At 51.3% G+C, this 17,585-nt stretch overlaps 2 protein-coding genes across 3 annotated transcripts in view; both read right to left on the bottom strand.

Annotated features, from left to right (window-relative positions):
• LOC126035496 (uncharacterized) overlaps positions 1-17,585 on the bottom strand; it is a 39,691-nt gene continuing 22,106 nt past the window's right edge. The window contains exons 1-3 of one of the 2 annotated variants that reach the window (XM_049794149.1): positions 14,105-16,785; positions 12,612-12,716; positions 11,439-11,781 (exon numbers count right to left, since the gene is read on the bottom strand). In XM_049794149.1, coding sequence (XP_049650106.1) covers positions 11,617-11,781; positions 12,612-12,716; positions 14,105-14,560 — 726 coding nt within the window. In that variant the 5' untranslated portion in view covers positions 14,561-16,785 and the 3' untranslated portion in view covers positions 11,439-11,616. Of the gene's footprint in view, positions 344-11,438; positions 11,782-12,611; positions 12,717-14,104; positions 16,786-17,585 lie in introns of those variants that run through there. The other variant, XM_049794146.1, reaches the window with a different exon arrangement.
• Positions 350-5,379, bottom strand: LOC126035505 (uncharacterized). Its single transcript, XM_049794165.1, has 2 exons — positions 2,673-5,379; positions 350-1,278 (listed from the first exon to the last, which is right to left on the bottom strand). Exons 1-2 carry the CDS (start codon positions 3,126-3,128, stop codon positions 1,126-1,128), a joined length of 609 nt encoding a protein of 202 aa, XP_049650122.1. The 5' UTR covers positions 3,129-5,379; the 3' UTR covers positions 350-1,125.

Genomic DNA, 17,585 nt, shown 5'->3' with positions numbered 1-17,585 from the left:
TGATATCCCCATGCTAAATCTTTATTGTGCAACTGCTGCTCAAAGCTTTCATTACCTTCCACAGACACACGTCACCAAAAATTAGACGTCAACAGCGGCTACTAGACTGACGGGCAACAGACAAAATCCATTCAGTGGCAATTTGTACACGTGCAGCAACTCTTGCGGTGCAAAAATCTCAGCCAGGCGGCCAGCCCAACTGACGGCCACCCAGAATATGTAGATGTACGTGACAGACAGACTGCCCACCCTCGGGCCCTTCATCCACAACCATCCGGAATCCATTGGTCAGGCCCAGGTGAGCAGCACGCTTCTTGCCAACAATCATGAAATGCCCAAGAAGCTGGAGAAGGAAGTACAAACCCATAAATAAATAAAATAAAAAGCCACACACAAAGAGGGGAGAGGGCAGGAAGGGAAGGACTGGGAGCAGAGAACCACCCAGAGAAACCAGGTAGCCAATTCCTAGCAATTCAACCGTTGCGCTTCAAATTACCATCTGTCCGCCCGCCCGCAACTGACATTTTCCAAGCAAAGCTACAAAGACCGATTATGATTATGCACACTGTGTGTGGGGGGGTAGGGGTGGGGGAGAAGAGCCATGCAATTTTTTTCAAGCTGGACAGTAACGGACTAAAAAACGGCCACAGAAGCTAAGTTTGTCTCCGGGTTAAAGCCCCCATTATATCTTCAGGCAACATAAGCAATTCTGGTGGAAAATAAACTTTAGGCTGCCTTTTGCGTGGGTTTACAAAGTCTTTGAACTTGACTTTCACAGCCAAGAGTGAAGCATCCAGCACCTCTCAACCAGCTTTGCCCTTCCTCACCCCTGACCTGCCAAAAACCCCAAGCCCTCTTCTCCGTATTAGAGGAAGTACTGCTACTCTTACTCTAAACCACGACGACAGGCATCAGACTGCGCTCCAAAACAACGCTGCATTTTGCACCAGAAGTACATACCCAGGGAGGAGCGTTGCTTTATATCGCTACTTTTAGCCAAAAAGCTCAACTCCATTACAAGCTAGAGGCAAAAGATTATAGCGCCAGAAAACCCACAATAGCCTACTGCGTGTGCCCTATCAAGAGGGAAAGGGGGGTGGGAGAGAGAGCCTAGTAAATTAGGAACTAATTACAGGTACAGTTTAGCCCACAGAAAGCTTCCGCAGTACTTACAGATTCACCAGAATCTTCTGCGTCAGATAACCCGATAATTGGCTCCTTAGGCGTGACTAGGAAAAGCGTCAGAGCTTGGGGCGAAACATCACAGAACGCAAGGCGCTGGAGGAAGAGTAAACAGTGAAAACGCAATTGGCTTCAGAGAAAGGCAATAGCTTAAGCAAATCAATACGCCCCACCAAACTCGTACAGAAGCAGATTGCCAGATACCCCAAACGCAAGCCGAAACGTTGATTTTTCTTACGCGATATTAATACTTTCTATACACAAAATACAACGTATTTACAGAGCCCCCTCCAGAAGTGCACGCAAGATGATGGGGGCAAGGAGACGGGCCAGGACTTCAGATTAGCGACCTCCAGTATGTTTCAATTTGGGCTGATCATTTCCTAAGCAGTTTTTCTATTCGATGTGGTCCACCACAGAGGCAGGAGACAAACGGCTTAACTGAACCAGCAAAGAGTTTGGTGAAGTGGAAGATCAGCGGCCACTCGTTTGCCATGCGACAGGGAGCTCAAGTATTGAACAAAAGCATAATCCCAGGAAGCCTGCGAGTGCCTAGTACGAGCCTGTCTTCTGTATTGCACGTAAACCCTACCTTCAAAAGCAGAAGGCATCCCTAACTGTTAAGAACAAAATTATACGGGATACTAACTTAAAGTTAACATCGTGCAGGCAACGGCTGCATTTTTTTCCCCACAGTCTAAGCAGCTCGCTCTAGTTCCTAGCACGTTGTGGTGCGCCAGCATCCGCAAACCTCGCAAGCATGCTGTTATCACGGTCCCACTTCACCACAGAAACAACATCTGGGAAGCTTTTGCAGCCCGCAGGATGACCGGTTTCTAGCTTTTTGTTAAGAAAAATAAGAAAAGCTGCAATTCTTTGCTTTAATAATCCAGTTTGGGGGGTCAGAAACAAAGCCTAGCACAGCAGAGCCGTGAAATCTCTCTAATGCTGTTACGAGGCACATCGAGACCTGCATTTCTCCTGTGCAGAACTAACTCATTACGGTCCCTACTCTGGTTTCAAGACTATCATCCCACACGAGGCAGGACCACTCCCATCCCTCGGCAGCAAACTTTGCGCGACTTGCAGTGCCAAAGGGATATCAGGCGGCAGACGTCTGCGGCTGCCACCAAGTGCGTTCCCGTCAGAGGCCCTCCTCTACGCACGCGCACGACGCGGTGGGGCTGGGAACCGAGGCGAGCCGGGCAACACCGGCAACCCGGTACGCGCCGCAGCAGCGGGGGGCGGGGGGTACCGAAGAAGCGCGATGTTTTAGGGATGGTGCAGTAGAGAGCGCCACAACCCAGAGAGGCCCCGTCCGTCCCTCCACCCACCCACCCACCCACCCGCCCGCAGCAACGCCGCCACCCGCCCTGCCGCGCTCCCGGGCACCGCGCAACGGGGCCTCGGCTCAGGGTGCCTGCGAGCGCGGGGGGAGGGGGAGGGGGGGAAGGGAAGAGGAACCGCGCACAGAGCAAAGCCGCGGCTACCTCCTCGTCCTCGTAGATGACGTTGGCGGGGAAGCGCCTTGCCGGTGATCCTTCCGAAGACAGTAGTGGCGCCACCGGGCCGGGCGGCCCGCGCCCCAACAATCTCGCCAGCCGCGACAACGCCCCTTGTCGTCCCCGCGCTTCCTCCACTCGGCCAGGCCCTCCGCGGCGCCCGTTGGGCCGCCAGATCGCCGCCGGCCGATCCCGCGTCTCGATTGGCTGTCCCGTCTGTCGTTGCCGCTTGTCCCCGCCCCCTTGGCGGGTCCGCCCTCGTCGACCTGGCGCTTGCCGGGGCTCAGGGACTTTGCGTGCCCCCGGGGCGCGGAGGGATCCGACCGGGGCGCGGAGGGAGACGACGTAGGGCCAGGCCGCGGAGGGATCTGTCCCGTGCAGTGCTGAGACCCTGCGGGCGGGCAACGAGGTCTCAGAAGAGGCTGTTGTAGCTAGAAGTACCATTTCTTGTTATTTATTACCGCATCAAGTCCACCCCAAACGTGCTTGTGGCTTTTCGGTGCTGCTCCCTCCTGTCAAATGACTGCTTTTGCCAGGGCAGGGCAGGCCTTAACTTCTCAGAACATTTCGCAGAACCAACAGAAGTTGCTCTAAATTGTTCCCTGAAAGCCCCGCTTCAGTTGCAGACGTTTCTAAGCTGCACGCCTCCTGGGAGAAAATAAAATACAAAGCCTGTGTTCAGCACTGGTGGCTTGAGGGCTGGAGGGCAGATCAAGACAGGATTTGCGCTAAGCTGGGTAGGAGGCTTTGAGAAAAATAGGCAGTGCCCCCAAAGCTGCCCAAGGGTGGCCTGTGGTGCCCTGCGCCTATTACAAATATTCTGATAAGTTAAAATTTTATATAACCTGGGTTTCATCAAAAGGTAAAGATTGTAGAATATAGGGCTTTGAAGCGCGCAATGTAGTCATCGAAACTTAGGAACGTACAAAATGTGCTGTATGCAGTCATAAGAAAATACGTATTGTCTAAAATTAGTTAACCATAGAAACTTCGACCGATTTGTTAGTTTGTAGTGTTTTGTCCTAAGGAACTAAGAGAGATCGTTATGGACCTTAGTTCTGTTGCTTAGAAACCCCACGTTGATCAAGATTCCAGTTAGTGGAATTAAGTAAGATTAACCAATGAATGTTTTAGTATAAGAATACTGAAAAGGTGGTGTGACTGAGGGCCAATCACTAGAAACGTTAAATTCAAGAATTAACATTGAATGTACTTTTATGTAAATCTAATACATGATGGCGAAAATCGTACTGCGCGGAATCACATAAGAGAGGTCAACTATCGGACAAAGTGAGGAAGACTATGGAAGACCACCAGAGGGCTTCTGAAGACCACCAGAGACTTCACCACGCCTGCGTAAAGGGACATTTACATATGCTAATGATTTATCGGACAGTTGATGATTATGTATGACATTTCCCAGAAATTTAGTGACTATGTATAACAGGTGTGTATTTAACCTGCATGATTAAACCAGACAGGTGCACACACTAGGTGGAGTGATCCCCTGTGTGCCCAGCGCTGCAATAAAGAAGTGCCTGCTTCTTAACTTCTCATTGCTGGTAAGGAGTTTTATTCCGGATTTCGGTAACACGCCCCCGGGGATAGTGAGCAATTTGATTGGTCTACACAACTGTCTTGTAACATACATAAACCCCGCTTTCCTCTATATCGGGCTAAGGATATCCTTAGCCTTCTTTGCGGCAAGGGCACATTGTCGGCTCTTGTTCAACTTGGTGTCCACCAGGAGCCCCCCACGTCCTTTTCTGCAAAGCTGCTTTCCAGCCAGTCGGCCTCCAGCATATACCGGTGCATGGGCTTGTTCCTCCCCAGGTGCAGGACTTGTGTACGTTCAGGTTCCTCAGGTGGTCTCGAAACGGATCGTTTCCTACGATGGGAGGGCCTTGAGGTTCAGGGACTTGAGAGATGTGGGAACAGTGGTTGCCAGAGAAAAGGGAGGAAAAAAGTCGTTGAGTACCTCAGCCTTCTCCATGTCAGTTGTCACTAGATCTCCCGTTGTCTTTATCGGAGGGGGGTGGGGGTGGCGTACGTTTTCTTTACTCTTCCTTTTCTGACCAACGCACCTGTAGAAGCCCTCCTTATGATTCTTCACATCCCTTGCCAAATTCAGCTCCAGCTGTGCCTTAGCTTTCCTGATCCCATCCCTACACACCCGGGCAGCATCCCTATATTCTTCCCAGGATGCGTGTCCCCGCTTCCACTGCCTATGCATTTCCTTCTTGCGCTTCAGCTCGACCAGAAGGTCCTTCCCCAGCCACGCTGGTCTCCTGCCTTCCTTGCCTGATTTCTTACGCATGGGGATCGAGAGCTCTTGTGCGCTAAGAAAAACGTCCTTAAAGAGCTGCCAGCTCCCTTCCGCTCCTTCTGCACAGTGGCTTCCAACTCCTCCTCTTTGTTACCCATGCTGCGTGCATTGGTATAGAGGCACTTCAGCTGGGCTGTCAACCGTGTCACCTTTGTGGAGGATCAAGCCCCAGTTCCTTTGTGGCATTTCTCAAGTGTTCCCCTGTTGGTTCCTAACGCATCAGCGGCCCCTCGCTCTTCTCTGTTGCTCAAAACTCCATCCCCTTCCCCCACTGAGTCTAGTTTAAAGCCCTCCTTGTAAGTCTGGCCAGCTTGTTGGCGAAGACCCTCTTGCCCCGCTTGGTCAGGTGAATCCCATCAGCTCCCAACAGACCCGGCTTCTCAAAGGCAGATCCATGATCATAGAAGCCAAAACCTTGAGCATGGCACCAGCTACGCAGCCAGGCATTCACCTGTTCAATTCGTCTCCTCCTTCCTGGACCCCTTCCTCTGACTGGGAGGATAGAGGAGACCACCACCTGTGCTTCCGATCCTTTTAACATTGCTCCAAGGGACATATAGTCTCTTGGGAGGGTTCTAAGTTGCCTCGCCAGACCCTACGCGGAATAGTAGGAGCGGATGATAATCCACAGGGTTCACCAGGCTCGGCAGCCTCTCAGTGACGCTGCCCTGGTTTCAGCTGGGATAGAGTTAATTGTCTTCCTAGTAGCTGGTACAGTGCCATGTTTTGAGTTCAGTATGCGAAGATAACACTGATGTTTTCAGTTGTTGCTAAGTAGTGTTTAGTCTGAAGTCAAGGATTTTTCAGCTTCTCATGCCCAGCCAGCGAGAAAGCTGGAGGGGCACAGGAAGCTGGGAGGGGACACAACCAGGGCAGCTGACCCAAAGTGGCCAACGGGGTATTCCATACCATGTGATGTCACATCAAGTATATCAACTGGGGGGGAGCGGGGGGGGGATCGCCGCTCAGGGACTAGCTGGGCGTCGGTCGGCGGGTGGTGAGCAATTGCATTGTGCATCACTTGTATATTCCAATCCCTTCATTATTACTATTGTCATTTTATTAGTGTTATCATTATTAGTTTCTTCTTTTCTGTTCTATTAAACCGTTCTTATCTCAACCCACAAGTTTTACTTCTCTTCCCGATTTTCTCCCCCATCCCACTGGGTGGGGGGGGGGAAGCGAGTGAGTGGCTGCGTGGTGCTTAGTTGCTGATTGGGGTTAAACCACGACAACAGGGTGCTAGATGATCTAATCTAGGCTCCCTTTCCCACAAAAGGATGGACCAGATGATCTTTCCAGGTCCCTTCCCACCTGGGCTGCTCTAGGATTCTACGATTCTTCAGTGGATCGCTGTTTAATAACCCTTTGCTCGCTCTGGTTTGGAGCAAGGTATCGGCAATGTTGCCTGCGAGGCGAGACATGAATTCCACCAAGCGCCACAGACTTCTAAAACGTATGGTAATCACCCAGTCTCTCTGAATGTATAAGCCATACCTAGCTTCTTCAAAATTCCCCCGCCCCCAGAAGTGGGAACACTTTCTAGATACCTTAGGGAGTTAACACAGACAGAACAATAGATGTTACCTAGCTCAATCATTCAGTAAGCAAACACTGCACCAGTGCAGTTTCAAGGAAACATCATATGTCAGTTTCCATCTACCTCAGGTAAACCGTTTCCATCTCCTCCCCGGGAAGACTAAATAAAGGTGAAGTCCTCGGGTCACTTACACGCCCGTGTCACCAAACTTCACCCGATCGCTTGGGGATATAGAAGAGATGAAGACGCCTTCCAGCGGGCGTCTCAGATGCCTCAGTAACGTAGGGTTCAAGGGCAACAAAGGATCGCCCTGCTTTCCCATGCCCGTCTCCCTTTTCTAATGGCTGCTAAAGAAAGATGAAGTTTGCCGTCTCCCTGTGATGTAGTTTTGGTTTGGGTCTGGCTGGGATGGAGGTAACTTTCCCCATAGCAGCCCTCATAGTGCTGCGCTTTGTAGTTGTAGCTAGAAGGGTGTTGATAACACACCAATGTTTTGGCTACTGCTGAGCAGTGCTCCCACAGCTGACTTATCCCTTCTAGGTATGCATACCATTTCCTAACTGTGGCCTTTTGGGCTGCTCCCTCGGGAGGAGGCGACCCATTGAGGACTGAGTTTAAGAGAGGGAAAGGGCCCTGTGCTATAACATCTTGTGATGTGTGCAGCTTTTCAGCCTCCTTAACCGCTCTAGTGAGGCAAAGGACCCCCTTTTTCCCAATCTGAGTATCGTTGTTCAGTCTCCTTACATGAAGTGGAAGAGAATAATAAAGGCCTAGCTGGTCCTTGCGGGCCCTTTTGAAACACGCCACAGTACGAAGCATGTGCGGCAAATCCCCATTCCACCCTTAACGGGTCTCGCGGGTGCAACGGGCCTAGTCTCTGGTAAGCCTTAAGCTCATCTTTCAAAGTGTTAAGGGCTTCCGTATGGTGCAAAGTCCAATCCCATTTCCTATTGTTTTGGAGCAAGTCATAGAGAGGGCGGGCAATCACTGAGAACCCTGGTATATGTTTTCTCCAGTAGCCCAAAGTACCTAGCAGCTGCTGTAATTCCGTTTTATTGCCCGGAGTCTGTCCCTTTTCAATAGCTGATAGAGTGTCGTCGGGTACCGCAACCGCTCCAGCTATCCACCGTGCCCCCAGGAATTTAATTTCTTGTCCAGGACCTTGACATTTAGAAGATGGAATGTCTAGCCCATACTTGACTAACAGATTCCAGATGGCCTCAGCCACTTGCCCTACCTGTTCCTTGTTATCCCCACCGACTAGGATATCATCTATATATTGATATATGTGAACACCTGATGGCACTTCCACAGCATCAAGAGGCTTGGCTAAAGCATTGTGGGCAATAGTGGGGGAATGCCTCTATCCCTGGGGAAGCCAATTAAAAGTGTATTGTGTCCCCTCCCAACTGAAGGCGAACTGGGGTTTGTCCTCTTCCCTTCGGGGAATCATAAAAAACATATCCTCGACATCTAAAGCAGCCATCCATGGGTGGGCCGCGGCCTGTATTGCCGTTACTATTGAGGTTATGCTCGGAACAGCAACAGTTAATGCTGGCGTATTACTGTTCAATCTCCTATAATCAATTGTTAGTCGCCACCTCCCATCCGGTTTACGGACTGGCCAAACAGGAGAATTATAAGGGGAATGTACGCAACTTGTCATCTGTCTCTTCTCAAGGTCATTACTTCCTTCCGAAATACCCCGCTTGGCAGCGGCTGGCAGTGGGTATTGAGAGACACGGGTTACCTTAGATTGCAGTAGTGCAGGAGCAACCTGCAACGTTTTCACATGGGTAGCCCCTGCCCCTCTGCCCCCAAAGCTCCACACCCTGCCATTGGGTAGGTACCACTGTTTGCCCGCCAGCACATCGAATCCCAGTATATTTCCCTCATAGGGGCTCAAAGCCACTTCCACAGCAGTCATTCTCTTTTCCCCAGGTAGCCAAAGTTGAGTTCGAGCTATGGGACATTTTTCTGCTGCTCCTGTCACTCCCGTTATGTTTATAGTCTTTCTCGATGGTTTAATCCCTAGCTCATTAGCTTGTCGTTTGTTTAAAATGCTAATTTGGGCTCCCGTATCAATTAAAAGTTCTAAACTTATCCGTCTTGGACCCACAGGAATGTGTATACAAGGCTCCTTATCAGCAGACCATTGGCAAGAATCCGCCACGCGCATTGGGCGGCCTGAACCCCAGACCCCAACTTCTAGTTTTTTAGCCCTTCCAACTCCCCTCGCAGTGCCGCGAAAGGGCTCAGTTTCTCTTCCCCAGGGGGCGGGGTTGCTGCCGCTTCCCTTTGGTCTCTAGTTTTCCCCGCCAGCAGTTCCACCAGCTTCCGGATGTCGTCAGCGGCCTGCCCGTGCAGCATGGCTCGGGGTGCCCCCAGTGCCAATGCTGTCCGCCAGAGACCATTCCTTCCGGGATCGTAGTTCCGACCCGGCCGACCCCAGGAAGGAGGCTCAGGCTCCCGGGGGGGAGGCCGTTCGGGGCGGCGTTTACGACTGGCTTGCCGGACCTTCCTGTTACCCTCCGCGCCACCGCTCGGCTCCGCCCATCCCATCTCGCGCCCGTGAACTACTATGCTGTGCAGTACTTCCGCCCAGGTCATCCCGTGCGCGGGCGGGTTCTGTTGATTGCGCTCAACGGCCCCCTGAATTCTTTCTCTGAGGGACTGGACGTGTATTTTTAAAGCATCCAGCAGCCCTCTAATAAGGGGTCTAAGGGGTGGCGGGGGTCCACCGGTACAGCCATCGCTATCCCTTGCTGCCCTCTGTCGTACATGCCCTGAACACAGGCCGCCTTTTGCACTCCCTCCGTTACCTCCCACAGTCCCTTTACCCGGATAGTAACAGGTTCTCCTCTCTCCTTGGGGTCCACACCCCCAGCCCAATAGGCTACTCGGGACGTTATTGACTGATCACCCACCGGTCCGTCACTCAAAAACACTCCCGGTCCCCAAAAACCCCTCGCTTTGTCATCACTCAATAGTATCCAATCTCCCCCAGTTAAAGAAACCCTCCGCAAATACTCAGCTTCGGTTTCGCCCGGCTTGCGTGAAAACTTAACTTGTAATTCACTGAGTTCGGGTCCCGTCCACCGTCCAAGGGGTCGTGCGGACAGTGGCTCGGGGGTTCCCACCGTGCGGACCCGTGTGCCTTTCTGTTTTAATAAGGGTCGCACGACCCTTTCCTCCAAGTCCTCTACCTCTTCAGAGCTGTTTTCATCAGTCTCCCCAAATGTCCCCATCCCAACCCTCAGGGTCCGCGCGCGTAATTAACTTTCAGATTTGGGTAACACTGGGGGGGCTTTTTTGCTTGCGCGAGCATAATTTCAATCTTTCGTTCTAATAGACGCGCCCGCTCCTTTTCTCGTTTCAATTCCGCCTTCAAACAACCTATTTCCCATTGCTTTTTAGAATTATCCTTTGCCAGTCTGTCAGAATCACTGTTTTGGTTTTGCGCTTGAATCAAGCGGGCGCCTAGGATGGCAATCATACTGCCTTTGCCATCTCGACTACTTCTGCGGCATTGTTCTATTCTCTCCACGACCGCTGCTGGGTCGGACCACTTCTCCTTTGCCCATTCCATACCTGGGGGAGAAGGGCTACAGCTGTGCCTCCGTAATAATTCCTCTATTAACATCATCCTGCCGACTATGCCAATTTAATGTTACGGAGGCTCACGCAATCAAATCCAACAGGTGTTAAAAATCAGATCTATTCTTCAGTAAAAAAGTTAGTTAGAACCACGATATCATTAGTGAACCACAGGCTCAATGATGTAAGGGGAATTAGTACTACACAGCTGACTTAAGAATTCTTAAGGTCTAAAAATGATGACTCAAAATGCGCATATCCCTCACCTACAAGATGAGGGCTCTCAACCTCGAGGAGTTACCTAGGGCGGCGTCCCGACCCAAGGGGAGAGTCCCTGACTGCAGACCCGCTGCTCCGAGGAGGACTGACTCAAAATGTCCTCCGGCGGGGCCCCATTTATACCCTTGTCGAATCTGATCTGTGGCCGTTTTATTCCCCATTGCCCAAAAGGTCAACACTTCCACGTACTGACGCGTTGTCGGATTGGTCAGTTCGGCTTTCAACCTGCGGCCTCTAGGGTTTGGGGTTTTTTTCCTCTCCTCCCTGTCCAGAGAAGTTTCGTTTCCTGTCGGGGTGGGTGTACCTGCCACACTGGGATGGAGGTAACTTTCCCCATAGCAGCCCTCATAGTGCTGTGCTTTGTAGTTGTAGCTAGAAGGATGTTGATAACACACCAGTGTTTTGGCTACTGCTGAGCAGTGCTCCCACAGCACGGAGGCTGTCTCTCCAACCACCCCCACCCCCAAAGTCCAGTAAGCTGGGGGGTGGGCAAGAGGTTGGGAGGGGACAGAGCCAGGACAGCTGACCCAAACTGACACAAGAGATATTGCACTGTGCTACGGAAGCACCACAGCTGCCGTTCAGACCGACTCTTTTCTCCTACCGTATCCCTCCTCACCAGAAAAGGGATATCAACGGGGCCTTAGCACACAGCCATTGATAAAGCGATCCAACAGGAGCCGGATGCTTCCACGCATTGCACTGTGCCAAAACCACCCTTGTACGGCATGCCTGTAGCGTCACATACAGTATTTTCTAAAGTTTTAGCAGCAGCCTACACTGGCTTTTACGTACATTTGCGTACCACTTCCAAAGAGCTAAGAGTTTGCTTCCTGCACGACGCAGGAGACTGCTAAGCGGTTCCAGCATCACGCTTCAAATGACGGGGCAAATCATTATCTGTCTATAGAACACTGTTAACAGAATGAAACGTTCCACATACTTACACTCTGGGGAGACAACATTTTAACTTGCAGAACTATTTCCCTCAGTAAGACGCACAAGACAGAGGTGATATCCCCATGCTAAATCTTTATTGTGCAACTGCTGCTCAAAGCTTTCATTACCTTCCACAGACACACGTCACCAAAAATTAGACGTCAACAGCGGCTACTAGACTGACGGGCAAAAGACAAAATCCATTCAGTGGCAATTTGTACACGTGCAGCAACTCTTGCGGTGCAAAAATCTCAGCCAGGCGGCCAGCCCAACTGACGGCCACCCAGAATATGTAGATGTACGTGACAGACAGACTGCCCACCCTCGGGCCCTTCATCCACAACCATCCGGAATCCATTGGTCAGGCCCAGGTGAGCAGCACGCTTCTTGCCAACAATCATGAAATGCCCAAGAAGCTGGAGAAGGAAGTACAAACCCATAAATAAATAAAATAAAAAGCCACACACAAAGAGGGGAGAGGGCAGGAAGGGAAGGACTGGGAGCAGAGAACCACCCAGAGAAACCAGGTAGCCAATTCCTAGCAATTCAACCGTTGCGCTTCAAATTACCATCTGTCCGCCCGCCCGCAACTGACATTTTCCAAGCAAAGCTACAAAGACCGATTATGATTATGCACACTGTGTGTGGGGGGGTAGGGGTGGGGGAGAAGAGCCATGCCATTTTTTTCAAGCTGGACAGTAACGGACTAAAAAACGGCCACAGAAGCTAAGTTTGTCTCCGGGTTAAAGCCCCCATTATATCTTCAGGCAACATAAGCAATTCTGGTGGAAAATAAACTTTAGGCTGCCTTTTGCGTGGGTTTACAAAGTCTTTGAACTTGACTTTCACAGCCAAGAGTGAAGCATCCAGCACCTCTCAACCAGCTTTGCCCTTCCTCACCCCTGACCTGCCAAAAACCCCAAGCCCTCTTCTCCGTATTAGAGGAAGTACTGCTACTCTTACTCTAAACCACGACGACAGGCATCAGACTGCGCTCCAAAACAACGCTGCATTTTGCACCAGAAGTACATACCCAGGGAGGAGCGTTGCTTTATATCGCTACTTTTAGCCAAAAAGCTCAACTCCATTACAAGCTAGAGGCAAAAGATTATAGCGCCAGAAAACCCACAATAGCCTACTGCGTGTGCCCTATCAAGAGGGAAAGGGGGGTGGGAGAGAGAGCCTAGTAAATTAGGAACTAATTACAGGTACAGTTTAGCCCACAGAAAGCTTCCGCAGTACTTACAGATTCACCAGAATCTTCTGCGTCAGATAACCCGATAATTGGCTCCTTAGGCGTGACTAGGAAAAGCGTCGGAGCTTGGGGCGAAAGATCACGGAACGCAAGGCGCTGGAGGAAGAGTAAACAGTTAAAACGCAATTGGCTTCAGAGAAAGGCAATAGCTTAAGCAAATCAATACGCCCCACCAAACTCGTACAGAAGCAGATTGCCAGATACCCCAAACGCAAGCCGAAACGTTGATTTTTCTTACGCGATATTAATACTTTCTATACACAAAATACAACGTATTTACAGAGCCCCCTCCAGAAGTGCACGCAAGATGATGGGGGCAAGGAGACGGGCCAGGACTTCAGATTAGCGACCTCCAGTATGTTTCAATTTGGGCTGATCATTTCCTAAGCAGTTTTTCTATTCGATGTGGTCCACCACAGAGGCAGGAGACAAACGGCTTAACTGAACCAGCAAAGAGTTTGGTGAAGTGGAAGATCAGCGGCCACTCGTTTGCCATGCGACAGGGAGCTCAAGTATTGAACAAAAGCATAATCCCAGGAAGCCTGCGAGTGCCTAGTACGAGCCTGTCTTCTGTATTGCACGTAAACCCTACCTTCAAAAGCAGAAGGCATCCCTAACTGTTAAGAACAAAATTATACGGGATACTAACTTAAAGTTAACATCGTGCAGGCAACGGCTGCATTTTTTTCCCCACAGTCTAAGCAGCTCGCTCTAGTTCCTAGCACGTTGTGGTGCGCCAGCATCCGCAAACCTCGCAAGCATGCTGTTATCACGGGCCCACTTCACCACAGAAACAACATCTGGGAAGCTTTTGCAGCCCGCAGGATGACCGGTTTCTAGCTTTTTGTTAAGAAAAATAAGAAAAGCTGCAATTCTTTGCTTTAATAATCCAGTTTGGGGGGTCAGAAACAAAGCCTAGCACAGCAGAGCCGTGAAATCTCTCTAATGCTGTTACGAGGCACATCGAGACCTGCATTTCTCCTGTGCAGAACTAACTCATTACGGTCCCTACTCTGGTTTCAAGACTATCATCCCACACGAGGCAGGACCACTCCCATCCCTCGGCAGCAAACTTTGCGCGACTTGCAGTGCCAAAGGGATATCAGGCGGCAGACGTCTGCGGCTGCCACCAAGTGCGTTCCCGTCAGAGGCCCTCCTCTACGCACGCGCACGACGCGGTGGGGCTGGGAACCGAGGCGAGCCGGGCAACACCGGCAACCCGGTACGCGTCGCAGCTGCCGGGGGCGGGGGGTACCGAAAAAGCGCGATGTTTTAGGGATGGTGCAGTAGAGAGCGCCACAACCCAGAGAGGCCCCGTCCGTCCCTCCACCCACCCACCCACCCGCCCGCCCGCAGCAACGCCGCCACCCGCCCTGCCGCGCTCCCGGGCACCGCGCAACGGGGCCTCGGCTCAGGGTGCCTGCGAGCGCGGGGGGAGGGGGGGAAGGGAAGAGGAACCGCGCACAGAGCAAAGCCGCGGCTACCTCCTCGTCCTCGTAGATGACGTTGGCGGGGAAGCGCCTTGCCGGTGATCCTTCCGAAGACAGTAGTGGCGCCACCGGGCCGGGCGGCCCGCGCCCCAACAATCTCGCCAGCCGCGACAACGCCCCTTGTCGTCCCCGCGCTTCCTCCACTCGGCCAGGCCCTCCGCGGCGCCCGTTGGGCCGCCAGATCGCCGCCGGCCGATCCCGCGTCTCGATTGGCTGTCCCGTCTGTCGTTGCCGCTTGTCCCCGCCCCCTTGGCGGGTCCGCCCTCGTCGACCTGGCGCTTGCCGGGGCTCAGGGACTTTGCGTGCCCCCGGGGCGCGGAGGGATCCGACCGGGGCGCGGAGGGAGACGACGTAGGGCCAGGCCGCGGGGGGATCTGTCCCGTGTAGTGCTGAGACCCTGCGGGCGGGCAACGAGGTCTCAGAAGAGGCTGTTGTAGCTAGAAGTACCATTTCTTGTTATTTATTACCGCATCAAGTCCACCCCAAACGTGCTTGTGGCTTTTCGGTGCTGCTCCCTCCTGTCAAATGACTGCTTTTGCCAGGGCAGGGCAGGCCTTAACTTCTCAGAACATTTCGCAGAACCAACAGAAGTTGCTCTAAATTGTTCCCTGAAAGCCCCGCTTCAGTTGCAGACGTTTCTAAGCTGCACGCCTCCTGGGAGAAAATAAAATACAAAGCCTGTGTTCAGCACTGGTGGCTTGAGGGCTGGAGGGCAGATCAAGACAGGATTTGCGCTAAGCTGGGTAGGAGGCTTTGAGAAAAATAGGCAGTGCCCCCAAAGCTGCCCAAGGGTGGCCTGTGGTGCCCTGCGCCTATTACAAATATTCTGATAAGTTAAAATTTTATATAACCTGGGTTTCATCAAAAGGTAAAGATTGTAGAATATAGGGCTTTGAAGCGCGCAATGTAGTCATCGAAACTTAGGAACGTACAAAATGTGCTGTATGCAGTCATAAGAAAATACGTATTGTCTAAAATTAGTTAACCATAGAAACTTCGACCGATTTGTTAGTTTGTAGTGTTTTGTCCTAAGGAACTAAGAGAGATCGTTATGGACCTTAGTTCTGTTGCTTAGAAACCCCACGTTGATCAAGATTCCAGTTAGTGGAATTAAGTAAGATTAACCAATGAATGTTTTAGTATAAGAATATTGAAAAGGTGGTGTGACTGAGGGCCAATCACTAGAAACGTTAAATTCAAGAATTAACATTGAATGTACTTTTATGTAAATCTAATACATGATGGCGAAAATCGTACTGCGCGGAATCACATAAGAGAGGTCAACTATCGGACAAAGTGAGGAAGACTATGGAAGACCACCAGAGGGCTTCTGAAGACCACCAGAGACTTCACCACGCCTGCGTAAAGGGACATTTACATATGCTAATGATTTATCGGACAGTTGATGATTATGTATGACATTTCCCAGAAATTTAGTGACTATGTATAACAGGTGTGTATTTAACCTGCATGATTAAACCAGACAGGTGCACACACTAGGTGGAGTGATCCCCTGTGTGCCCAGCGCTGCAATAAAGAAGTGCCTGCTTCTTAACTTCTCATTGCTGGTAAGGAGTTTTATTCCGGATTTCGGTAACACGCCCCCGGGGATAGTGAGCAATTTGATTGGTCTACACAACTGTCTTGTAACATACATAAACCCCGCTTTCCTCTATATCGGGCTAAGGATATCCTTAGCCTTCTTTGCGGCAAGGGCACATTGTCGGCTCTTGTTCAACTTGGTGTCCACCAGGAGCCCCCCACGTCCTTTTCTGCAAAGCTGCTTTCCAGCCAGTCGGCCTCCAGCATATACCGCTGCATGGGCTTGTTCCTCCCCAGGTGCAGGACTTGTGTACGTTCAGGTTCCTCAGGTGGTCTCGAAACGGATCGTTTCCTACGATGGGAGGGCCTTGAGGTTCAGGGACTTGAGAGATGTGGGAACAGTGGTTGCCAGAGAAAAGGGAGGAAAAAAGTCGTTGAGTACCTCAGCCTTCTCCATGTCAGTTGTCACTAGATCTCCCGTCGTCTTTATCGGAGGGGGGTGGGGGTGGCGTACGTTTTCTTTACTCTTCCTTTTCTGACCAACGCACCTGTAGAAGCCCTCCTTATGATTCTTCACATCCCTTGCCAAATTCAGCTCCAGCTGTGCCTTAGCTTTCCTGATCCCATCCCTACACACCCGGGCAGCATCCCTATATTCTTCCCAGGATGCGTGTCCCCGCTTCCACTGCCTATGCATTTCCTTCTTGCGCTTCAGCTCGACCAGAAGGTCCTTCCCCAGCCACGCTGGTCTCCTGCCTTCCTTGCCTGATTTCTTACGCATGGGGATCGAGAGCTCTTGTGCGCTAAGAAAAACGTCCTTAAAGAGCTGCCAGCTCCCTTCTGCTCCTTCTGCACAGTGGCTTCCAACTCCTCCTCTTTGTTACCCATGCTGCGTGCATTGGTATAGAGGCACTTCAGCTGGGCTGTCAACCGTGTCACCTTTGTGGAGGATCAAGCCCCAGTTCCTTTGTGGCATTTCTCAAGTGTTCCCCTGTTGGTTCCTAACGCATCAGCAGCCCCTCGCTCTTCTCTGTTGCTCAAAACTCCATCCCCTTCCCCCACTGAGTCTAGTTTAAAGCCCTCCTTGTAAGTCTGGCCAGCTTGTTGGCGAAGACCCTCTTGCCCCGCTTGGTCAGGTGAATCCCATCAGTTCCCAACAGACCCGGCTTCTCAAAGGCAGATCCACGATCATAGAAGCCAAAACCTTGAGCATGGCACCAGCTACGCAGCCAGGCATTCACCTGTTCAATTCGTCTCCTCCTTCCCGGACCCCTTCCTCTGACTGGGAGGATAGAGGAGACCACCACCTGTGCTCCCGATCCTTTTAACATTGCTCCAAGGGACATATAGTCTCTTGGGAGGGTTCTAAGTTGCCTCGCCAGACCCTACGCGGAATAGTAGGAGCGGATGATAATCCACAGGGTTCACCAGGCTCGGCAGCCTCTCAGTGACGCTGCCCTGGTTTCAGCTGGGATAGAGTTAATTGTCTTCCTAGTAGCTGGTACAGTGCCATGTTTTGAGTTCAGTATGCGAAGATAACACTGATGTTTTCAGTTGTTGCTAAGTAGTGTTTAGTCTGAAGTCAAGGATTTTTCAGCTTCTCATGCCCAGCCAGCGAGAAAGCTGGAGGGGCACAGGAAGCTGGGAGGGGACACAACCAGGGCAGCTGACCCAAAGTGGCCAACGGGGTATTCCATACCATGTGATGTCACATCTAGTATATCAACTGGGGGGGAGCGGGGGGGGGATCGCCGCTCAGGGACTAGCTGGGCGTCGGTCGGCGGGTGGTGAGCAATTGCATTGTGCATCACTTGTATATTCCAATCCCTTCATTATTACTATTGTCATTTTATTAGTGTTATCATTATTAGTTTCTTCTTTTCTGTTCTATTAAACCGTTCTTATCTCAACCCACAAGTTTTACTTCTCTTCC

The sequence above is a fragment of the Accipiter gentilis genome, chromosome W (genome assembly GCF_929443795.1).
Source record: "Accipiter gentilis chromosome W, bAccGen1.1, whole genome shotgun sequence".
Lineage (NCBI taxonomy): Eukaryota > Metazoa > Chordata > Aves > Accipitriformes > Accipitridae > Astur > Astur gentilis.
This window is presented reverse-complemented; position numbering and strand designations above follow the sequence as displayed.